Source organism: Chaetura pelagica, unplaced genomic scaffold, assembly GCF_000747805.2.
Source record: "Chaetura pelagica isolate M959 unplaced genomic scaffold, ChaPel_1.0 scaffold198, whole genome shotgun sequence".
Classification (NCBI taxonomy): Eukaryota; Metazoa; Chordata; class Aves; order Apodiformes; family Apodidae; genus Chaetura; species Chaetura pelagica.
The window spans coordinates 1,317,679-1,328,757 of record NW_009954317.1 but is presented as its reverse complement, the minus strand read 5'-3'; the positions used below and the strand labels follow the sequence as shown (position 1 = coordinate 1,328,757).

Below are 11,079 nucleotides of genomic sequence, written 5' to 3'. Positions count from 1 at the left end.
CTTTGCTCTATGTCATTAATCATACAAACAGAGCCTACCAAATCCTGTAGAGTGCCTACTCACACAGTGAGACTGCTCACTTGTCCTGCTCTCAGCAACTTTCCAGACCAAGTCTTGTTATAAACAAACATGGGTCAGAAACGACAAGAAGGGAAAACGTCCCTTTTTGATTAGACAGGTTTTTTGCAGAGCTTAACCACATTAATGCATTTTCTGGAAGCAATCGTGCAAAAAGTAAGACATACCTGATGTGCCAAAATATAGATATTATGGCCAACATCTTTTGGGGAGATGCCATCATCTCCATTCTCCTCCTCATGGTCACATTCAAGGCCTTGGTTATATGCGTTCTTCATCACATCCACCTGTAACACAAACCCAACGAAGGAGAGATGAAATAACTGTTGTTCTCAGGGAAAATGCACTGAACACTGTGTTTGAACATGCTTGCTTTGTTCAGCTCAAGCCTGGATGGGTGCCCTGCAGCCCTTGCAAGAGTGAGCACTCTGAGAAACGCTTTCTGAATAAAGACAAGCTTGAAGTATTTATGAAGCTCCAAACTGCTGCATTTCTCATGAGCAAAACTCCTGCAACCACAAGAAAAGGAACAGGGACATTGAGCCTTTCTGAACAGGTATTTTCACAAATGCTTTTAAAGACTGATCTACAGATACCACAGGTAGAGCCTTGCAACACGTAGCCATGATCTCCCGCTGACAAGAGCTGGCTGCAATGTCACTCAGCATTCTCTGCACTCTTCAACAGAAAAAAATCACTAAACTGAAAAGGAAAGGAAGACACAGGTCTGGGCAGGGTGTTGAAGTACTTAAATACTCAAAAGCCTCTTACAGGACCAACAGGAGGAAATCCTCTGTTTCCTACACAGGGCCTGATCCTGCAGTTGTACCCTAGGAATGGTGTCATCATGCTGACGTGCCACCATGGGGATGGCTCCCTGAAACCAGCAGGTCACCAGGCTCTGCCCAACTGCAGGAGCCAATGCTCACACACCTCCCAGCAAAACAGCTTCTTCAGTCACTGCTGTTACACGGTCAGTTGGATTTGAAACAATTTCTCCAGACTTACAATCTATTTAAACTTCTGGAGACCTACACACACATTACGGTTGTTCCAAAATACAGCAACAACTGCTTGTAACATGTTTGCTCATGAGACATATATCTGTAACATACAACGTACACACATATAATGTAAATGCCTATGAACACAGTTCTGTTAGCACTGTTTCACAAACTGCACAAGCCTGATTTCCCCGACCCTGACAAAGTGTACTTGAAGACAGTCTACCAGAGAATGATAATTCAGTTAGGAAACAATTACAGAAAAGTGCTTGGAACGGATAAAAATAATGAAGTCGTAAAGACTGAAATCATGCTTGCTTGATCCTTTTAAAGTGCTTTTTGTGAATTAGTACTATCCTGATACATCGTGTCACTATATGCTGCCAACACTTTTTAGCTTAGATGCAGATAATTTTAAAAATGTTTTTATGACAGATTTTTTTTTCAGCCAAAAGATTGATGAATATTCAGAAGTTTTCTCACCAGTTCTCTTGGTCTCATGTTGAAAAGGATTCTTTCTGCATTCTCACTGTCATGCCTGCTTTCCATAATAGCCAGTAAAAGCTTGGAGGCATTGTTCTAGAGATAAAAAAAACAAGTTAATGCAAATTTTAATATCTATTTCATGGATTAACAACCCTTGCATTTGTTTTAATTGAGATTACGAGGACCACTTTTTTAGCAGATAAGATTTTAAGCTACTCACATCTTTTATTTTACTGACATATTCAATAGGGTTTTTTCCCCATTTTAATGTCAGCATACTGTTAGGCTAACTAAACTTGCACGCTATCTTGGAAGAAATATTTTAAATATTGAAAAATATTCTACTCCAATGCAGAACTTTTTTCTATACTATGCAATCAACAAAATCCTATTTCCTCCTCTTATTGCCCACGCAGCGATTTTTGCCATTGCTTTCTGTTAAAACAGTAGTCAACACTGGTGATTGCAAAATGTATCACACAAAAAGGTTTCAACATTCATAAGGAAGTTTTCTTTACACTTTGGTTTTTATGAAGTCTGACCAGTTATTATTTGAAAGGTGGTAAAGTGTTTTTGAGCATTCCTGGAATTATGTTTCACTACCAACTATTCCAGGGGAGGATTGTATAAAGATATACCTTACTTTGTCAATCAGCTGCTTTTCACTCAGGCCTCTCCCAAGAATTAAATAGCATGAGCTTTAGCAGTAGTAACCCAGTAGTGCCTTAGACTTCAGAGGTCTGACTCCCAGTTAAAACAGATGCTGTGAACAGGAGGGGAAGAACGGGTTTGGAGGCTTGACTGGCAGAGAGTGGTTGCCTTGTTCCCCCTGCCACAGCATCTCCCCCCCCATCATCCTCAGTTACAGATCAAGCTGTGTGAATGCATGGAAGTCCCATGATGTGGTAGGAGCCAGTAAAACTCTCAACCCACCATAAAACCTCTTTCTCAGCTGCTTATTGCCTGATGTCAGCAATTCAAACTGAAATTTGTCAGCCAGGGTGTGCCTCAGACAATTAGTTTGGATCATTTTGCAGGAAAAAGGTTCAGCTGCTTTTGGGGCTGAGGCAAAACTGAAGATGTTACTTTCTGCATGTTCAAGCAACTTCTGTTTTAAGCAGCCTTTGTATTTCCAAGTTTTGATAGCAGGGCTAACAATCTGAAGCACTAGGGGCCAAGATGACACAATCATGCAAGCTGTAGTCCCCAGGGCATCCCAGCCAAATCTGTCCAACTCATGAGCCTTTTTTAAAAATTACCATTTGAATACTATACTGTAGCAACTTGTTGGAATTTCATAGCTAAATCCCTCAGAGTTTATTCCTTGTGGGCACAAAATCACAACAAAATTATGCAAGCTGGACCACATTTGAGGCTCTCCTTTGGACTGAACTTTCAGCAGACTCACTCCCTGCTCAAAGCAGCTTGCTAAGGGCTATGTCAAGCTGAGGTCTGAACACCTCCAACTGGAGGAATGTAGGATTAAAAGTCAGCAGCAGGAGGAAGGAGAAGATGGAAGGAGAGTGGATTAACAGAATGAAGGTTTATACATAACAGGAGAATGAGGATCTTCTAGGAGAGGAGACTTGGAGTTGCCTGAGAAGCCAGAAGAGAGGAGGTAGAGGACTCTGGGTCATCAACAAGCAGCTTTTTGCTTCTTGCTCAGCAAAAGTGGCATTCCATAGCTTAGAATTAAAGGAGGCAGGAACATCCTCCAATTGTTTGTTTTTTTTCTCTCTGATCATTTGCACCTGACATTGAGACATTAATTTGGCTACTTGTTCTTCATTTTCAGCATGCTTTGACACCTTAGATCTGATTTCCATTCCCAGATATCAATGAGGAAAACACATCCATTACTCCAAAGATAAAGTTCTTCATAGCATGTTGATCATAGACTGGTTTGGGTTAGTAGGGACCTTACAGATCATCTAGTTCCAACCCTCCATGGGCAGGGACACCTCCCACTAGACCAGGCTGCTCCAAGCCCCATCCAACCTGGCCTTGAACACTTCCAGAGAAGGGGGCAGCCACAACTTTCCCAGGCAATCTGTGCCAGTGTCTCATCAACCTTGTAGCAAATAACTTCTTCCTAATATCTCACCTAAATCTACCCTGTTTCAGCTTAAAACTGTTCCCTCTCATTCTATCACTACTTGTAAGCAGCCCCTCCCCAGCTTTCCTGTAGGCCCCTTTAGGTACTGGAAGGCCATTATAAGGTCTCCCCTCCCCAACTCCCTCAGCTTGTCTTCATAGCAGAGGTGCTCCTGCCCATTGATCATCTTCGTGGCCCTTCTCTCCAACAGCTCCATGTCCTTCCTGTGCTGGAAGCAGTACTGCAGGTGGGGTCTCACCAGAGCAGAGGGGCAGAATCACCTCCCTTGAGCTGCTGGCCACGCTTCTTTTGATGCAGCCCAAGACACGGATGGCTTTCTGGGATGCAAGCACACATTGCTGGCTCATGTTGAGCTTCTCGACTATTAACACCCCCAAGTCCTTTCCTTAGGGCTGCTCTCAATCCATTCTCCACCCAGCCTTTATTCATGCTTAGTACTGCAAAAAATCAGTTCTCAGGTGCTACAAACAGGGCAGCCCAAAGTACTCCTGGCTTTCATTTCTCATTACCTGGGTTCCCATCTCAGCTCCTCATATGTATTTTGACAAAATACATTAAAATGTGAAGTAACTAGATGCAGCAGAGTAAGGTGTTAGGAGAAAAGCCAAAAAGACACCCATATTAGACTTCCTCTACTGACATCATCTCTATCCTACCACTATACAACATGTCAGATATTGAGGTCACACTGTGTGCCAAGGCTTAAATACTAGTCAGTAAGGAAGGCCAGGGGGTCATCATCAAAATAACAAAGGGCAGAACAGAACACTGGCCATCTGTGCACTCAGTGAATGCTGTCTACCCTGCTCACTAAATTATTTGGGAGTCCAGTGGAAAATATAATCCATGAAAAAGTAATTAAATACCACATCACAAACTATATGGAAAACAAACTAAATTAGGATGGCATGGGAGAATATAATTCTGCATTGTCTTTGCTCTGGTTGGGGGGTATCAGTTCAGCAAATAATGTTCCCTGAACATTGTGTCTGAACTTGCTTGCATGTGGAACTGCCTGAGTTTATATACTTTGTATTTTGTATTTTTACTGAAAATTTACGTATATCCAACCTCAGAGTTTCCTATGAACACTGACAGATTGTCAATGTGGAACATTAACTGGTAAACTCACTGCTGTACTATTTTGATGTGGTGCCACTCAAAATAAAAGCCAGTAACTTCCTAATTTGAATCTAATTCTTGACATCACATCTGGCCCAGCACTGTGTCTAGTTCTGGGCTTTCCAGCAGGAGAAAGATACTACAGACTTAATGAAATAAGTGCAGTAAAAAGCCATAAAGATGACTAAGGGAATGAAGGATTTTTCATTTAAAGAGCAGCTGAAAGCTGAGACTGTTTAGCCTGGAGAAGAGAGGGCTCAGAGGGATCTTATCAACGTACATAAATACCTGATGGGTGGGAATGAAGAAGAGGGAGCCAGACTTCTCTCAGGAGTGGTCAGTGAGAAGATAAGTGGAAATGTACACAAATTAAGACATATTAAGTTTCATCTAAACACAAGAACTATGAGAGTGATCAAACACTGGAAAAGGTTGCCCAGACAGGTTGTGGAGTCTCTAACTGTTCAGATATTCAACTGCACATGGTCCTGGGAAACCTGCTCTACCTGACTTTGCTCGAGCAGAGGGTTCGACAAGATGACCTCAAGAAAACCCTTCTAACCCAAATGACTCTGTGATTCTGTAAAATCAGAATAATTTCCACAGTTTGAACCTTTGGCATCATTCAACATAATTTAAGTAAGGGTAAAGCATATATAATAATCTATGAACGGGGCCAAACTGGTCCATGCAGCAATATCACTAAACTGTCTTTTTGGTTATCACATAGAAAAGATGTTCTACAAACATTGACCAGCTTCACGATGATGACAAATCAAAATTGCACTGGAGTTACTGTATCTAGGTCTTTACTGGGATTGAAATTTGGACTTCAAAAGAACTGTTTGCCTGTTCAAAGTTAAATGTCTGCTTAAGTGTTTTGCTTGAGGGAGGCCTGAATTACAGTGACATTCAGAAGTGTAATTGCAGTTATTAAAATCATGTGTAAAGTACTGTTGATTCAATGTTTCATTGTACATGATACACAGCTATATTAATTATTTTATTAGACATCCATAATGTTGCCAATATGATGCAATGCAGCTACCACAAACTATCTGCTGGGTTTGGGGAGGAAACAGATCATCTGCAATGGAAATACTTCATTTGGAAGGCAAGAAAAGGCAATAAACCAAGGCTCCTCCTGGACAAGTTCTACTCTGCTTGGCAGAAAGCGTAACTGCAGAGCTCCCCTCTGCAAGTAATGGCACGCAGGCCAGAGAAACTCATCTACAAGCTTATCCAGCTCTCCAGAGAATACACAACAAAACTGTAAGCCCTCCCACTCTGCTCTTCACCTTCCCACTCTACATTTTGTCCTCCCCCTCAGAGGACAATGAGAAGGGAAATAAAATGCAATTTACTTTAACCTCGTTTTCAACTTAATTTGACATTACAGGCCATCTGATATATATATTTGTTTTTTCACATCTTCAACTCAAGGAAATTTTTAAGAGCAGAGAATGCCTGACTTGTTACATGTCTGTACTGCACTGCCATTTATCAGTCCCCTGAGACTTTATGTACACAATATAGACTCTTCATGCTAGATATATCATGCCTATTTCATATAATTATTTCTTTTTTTACATGGAGGGCATACTCCCAAACACAACAGTGAGTCAAAAGGCCTGTGGTAGAGGGCCTAATAAAGATTTAGAAGCTGAGCTGAATTAATTTGCAACATTTGGTGTCAAAGGTTGCTTAGTATATAATGCTATGGTAAGATTAAGTAAATGTCAGGTTGCCTAGACCTCTTGTTTAGGTATGTCTTCCATTATTACTCAAATTTAAATATACAAATTTACATTTACTGTACCTTTAGCTGAAGCACCAAGTCCATACAGTATTTGCCAAGAGGATTTATGTCATTCAAGATGAGTGCAATTATAATATCAATCCCATTAGACTCATGAGTGGCTATGCAAGTCTGCAAAACAAGAGAAGAGTTGGGGCAGGGGTAAATAAATGCAGGGAAGAAGGAAGAAAAACAGGGAGACAGGATGGGTGGAGGAAGGGAGAGAGAGAAGATGCACATCAGAAAATTTCTAAAACAGGGACCCAGAATTTGAAAGATGAAAGCAGAACAGCTTAAAAACATGTCACAGGAGGTGGTGGGGGAGACTGGTGTAGTACAGAACTAACCTCAACACTACCAGTAGTGAAGTATACAGCTGGAAAATAAAAAGATAGTGCAAGCTAAAATATGCTTGCAGTGAATCTTGCAGGGTTTGGCACCAAGTGGTCCAAGTTAGCAACAGCACACAGGAACACTCTCAAACCATTCTAGGATTCTATGTATGCAAGGTACTTCTACAACAACAACTTGAAATCCAGTGTCACAAGGTGAGGTTAAAGCCATTGGCCCACTGACATAAGACATTAAACTCTCTCCAAAAGGACTAGAAACCCTGCTTGTAGGCAGATATACTATAAAAACAATTTATATTGAGTTCTGACCTAAGAGGACTGCTCAGGTCTTATGCAAGCTTGAAGTGTGTTAAACCCAGCCACAGCAATTGCAAGTGAATTTATGTTAAGAACACGGGAAGGTTTACAATAAGCACACACATACCATACATTCAGGTATATTCTTCTGCAACCACAAATTATTTGAGCCTTACCTGATTTTCATGGCATGGACCTTGGCAATACTCAGTCAAACTTTCCAGCGTCTGATTCACAAGAGCCACGTTCCTCTCATTGATGTAAAGCCCCAGTAAGCCCAGTCCGCCTGTTGTGCTTCCACAGATACAGTCCAAAAACTGAAGGGTCTCACAAACAAGGTTGTAATTTGTTTTATTGTTCTGATGTCTTAAAAAATTCTGGTGGATGGAGAAAAGGAACATCAAAAAACAACAAAATCCCAAAAGTTAGAGTCAAGTCAAACACACAGTCTTTTTAATGTAGAAGTTAAAGTGAACAATTTATGACCACATGACCACTGTACCTTAGTGCTGAAATACACTACACTGTAAAAAACATATTATGCCTTAGTGCAACATTTGAGAGCCATTGTCTGATTAAATCAGTAGAGAAAATAGGGCTTAGGAAAGTAAACTTTGCAAACATCTTCAGTGGCCTTACGTCTTACTTAAGTCCTGCATGTATCTCCTATCATCTTTTGTTAGTAGGACCCTTCTCTTGGAAGCTTCTTGCCCTCACAGTTGAGCAGGTATAGAGGCACATTACCACTGCTCCTTCACCATGTAAGTGCAGAACAACAGTATAGTTCAAACCATCCCAAACACTCATACAGGGGAGGCTGCTGGACACAGCACTGAGATATATTTGCAGAAAATTAATTTTGCAAAGGTTGCTATGGGGACAGTAATTTATACCAGAAGAACTGATAGCAGGGACACATGTAGCACCTTAAAGTCTTCACTCAGAACACCTAAGGAAAATAACAGTACCCAAACTTTGCCCAGAAACTTTCTGTAGTCTTCAAGCCTGTGGTACTGGTTCCACCAGTTGTGCACAGAAACCATATTAATGGGGATATTAGACACCTCTCAATTCCATATAACTATGCTGTGGTCCCCAAGCAATTCTGAGGACATAAACAAAAGCTGCAACAGAGCATGCAAATGGTTCCTGAAAAGGTTTATTTTATCCCTTGGAACAAAAGAACACGGTATTTTAGACAATCCCTGTTCTGCAACAGGGGCCAGGCACAGGCATTTGCTTCTTCCCTTATGAAGTTCCAACTCCTGCAATACTTCTTTTGCACCTCAGCACAAAAACCAGTTCACCTGGAGCTCTCGGTTGTGGTTCTCGCACAGCAGCTGAAGAAACCTCAATATTGGCTGCATGATTGCAATAGCAGGGCTCATGATAGCTTCTTCTGCAGACTTCTCTTCTGCATTGGCAGCATCTGCTCCTGAGCCCACAAGATCTACTTCTGGGTCCATTTCTCTTCTATACACAGAGTAAGCCTTGGATGTTGCAGAAGATGCTTCTGTTAACTGTCCTTTCATACCCTCCTTCAGATGCAGGGTTGAATCCTTCACTGAAAAGAAGACAATTTTCCTTATTTCTTAAACTCTCTCTCCTCATTTATTAAACAGTAAGAAAACAATAATAATGAATGCGACTTTTTCTTTGTTGGTGCCTAACTTTTTGTAGGCCTCTAGGCAACTTGCAAAGAATATCAAAGGAACATTGATGCAGGGTTAGCATGTTCCAAATAAACCACAAACCAGAGTGAAACAGAACATTAAAACAAAAAGCCCTACTATTTCTCTCCCATATACAATAAATGATGAGAACAATGGAAGGACCACAGGGTGGGAAATCAATTCCTGTGCTTGCTCTTGTGAAATAGCCCCATTAGCAGCAGCTTCTACTTCTGTTTCTCTAAAAATATGGGTCTATATCATCTGCTGGTGTAAAATGGCATAGCTTCAGTGATTTCATCAAAGTTAATTCCTTCTAACCAGCTTAAGATATGGCCTATAATTTAGAGAAAAACAGGCAAACAATACAAATTAGCAATTCAATTAATAGTAAAGCTTATCGATCAACATCAATACCAGTGGTGCAGCACATGTGGTTTGAATAGAATGCACTTCTCCCCTCTTTTACATGTGTGCCTCCTTACCTCTCTTTTTGGGAACAGATATGGTTAGGTCACTATCATCATCTTTCTTTTTGCTCCCCAAATCAATAGTGTTCACTGTTACTGTTGATCTTATCTCCTGCTGAGCAGCCTTCATGCGGTCATACAGGACTTTAAAGAATTTTTCTGACTTTTTTTGCTCCTTCAGTTGCTGATAAGTAGAATACTGCAAAAAATACATTCTTTAGATATGAATCTTCTAAGGAAGAAGAAATAAAAAATGTACACTATTTTTGTGAAACAACTTATGAATAATTACTTCACTCACAGAGAACAAATGCTGGCTACTGCCTGACAAGTTCTTTCACAAAGTGATTTACAAGGCTGGTAACAAAGATGGATGGTAAGATCTTAACATCTGGATAAAATGGTAAACACTGCTATTTGCAGTCTTTTAAATACCACAATATTACATCTGAAGTTATATTACTTTGTGACACTCTCCATTTCTCCAGCCATTCTGGAGCTGTAATATTCCATCTAAAATTAACAGTGAGAAGTAATTGCTACTATGCAACAACAACAAGAAGCATAAAACATCCAATGTGTAATATTACAGCTTATATAATAAACATTCTATGTATTTCAGGCAGAATTAAAGTTAATATTTTAGGTTATTATCTCCAGTCCCTGAGTGTTGCTGTCAAGCAGGCTGGGTACCTTTTTCAACAGTTTACAAACTCTATCTTAGAGTAGAAGTCTTTTACAGCCCCCTAACAATTCATTTTAGAAAGCTGTAGCAAAATCTCACTTTTTAAACATTTTTGGACACTCTCTAAAGGACACAGATCATATTACCTAAACGTTGCCAGAAAACCACTTATTTTTTTGCTATTATAACCTTGAAAGTTTTATCTTTAAAAAGAGAGATGTGAAATAACTAGAGATAATGCCTGAATGGCAAAGACCAGATTAAAAGAGGCACTGCACTGCACAGAAAGGGACAGTTGAAAAATGCTTTATTCTCCTGAAGAGTCTGCACTGTGAGATACTGCATAATCACAGGGCACATTTACATTTGTTTTATAGAGTTACATATTACAGGGATCCACTTTTCACAGAACTCATAGCAAAAAGGTTCTTTAGATTTGTTTCCAGACTATGTGCATATGAAAATCAATGTGATCAAGTAAATGAAATAAGTACCTGTGTCTGGGTATTTCCACCTTCAAGCAGTGCAATACCAAGCAAAATACCTTCTGAGAAAATTCTGTCATTTTTGGTGTTGACTATAACATCGATGACTAATTCTGATGCACCTTCTTTATCCAGAAGGCACTGAATATCAAACATGGTTACCCCGGACTTATCTGAGTCTTGTCCTGAAAATCCACCTGCAAATTAGACAGACATCCCATTCATGTTTGTTTCACATATGTATGTGAAAATTAATCTATTCATAATAATAATTTGTCTTACACACACAGTAGCAATGTAATAAATTCAATTTTGAAATTCTGTTTGAGACAAAATTCCCCTTGATCCAAAGATTTTTATGTGAAACTGCAATGTTAAGCTCCAAGAATAAGAAATAAAACCCTGAACCATTGTTCTGTTGTAATATTCAAACAATAAAGAAGTTGGAAATGACCCTAATTTGTCCACCAAACCCCTTTTTAATTCCACTGCTGCATATGCTAAATTGTGTGTAT

At 39.9% G+C, this 11,079-nt stretch overlaps 1 protein-coding gene across 1 annotated transcript in view; it reads right to left on the bottom strand.

The window, feature by feature from the left end:
• Window positions 1-245: 245 nt before the first annotated feature.
• ITPR2 (inositol 1,4,5-trisphosphate receptor, type 2) overlaps window positions 246-11,079 on the bottom strand; it is a gene marked incomplete at its 3' end in the record, with an annotated part of 198,589 nt that continues 187,755 nt past the window's right edge. The window contains exons 39-45 of the mRNA XM_010004160.1: window positions 10,574-10,761; window positions 9,410-9,593; window positions 8,562-8,818; window positions 7,431-7,631; window positions 6,626-6,736; window positions 1,566-1,661; window positions 246-365 (exon numbers count right to left, since the gene is read on the bottom strand). Of these exons, the coding sequence (XP_010002462.1) occupies window positions 246-365; window positions 1,566-1,661; window positions 6,626-6,736; window positions 7,431-7,631; window positions 8,562-8,818; window positions 9,410-9,593; window positions 10,574-10,761 (1,157 nt within the window). The remainder of the gene's footprint in view (window positions 366-1,565; window positions 1,662-6,625; window positions 6,737-7,430; window positions 7,632-8,561; window positions 8,819-9,409; window positions 9,594-10,573; window positions 10,762-11,079) is intronic.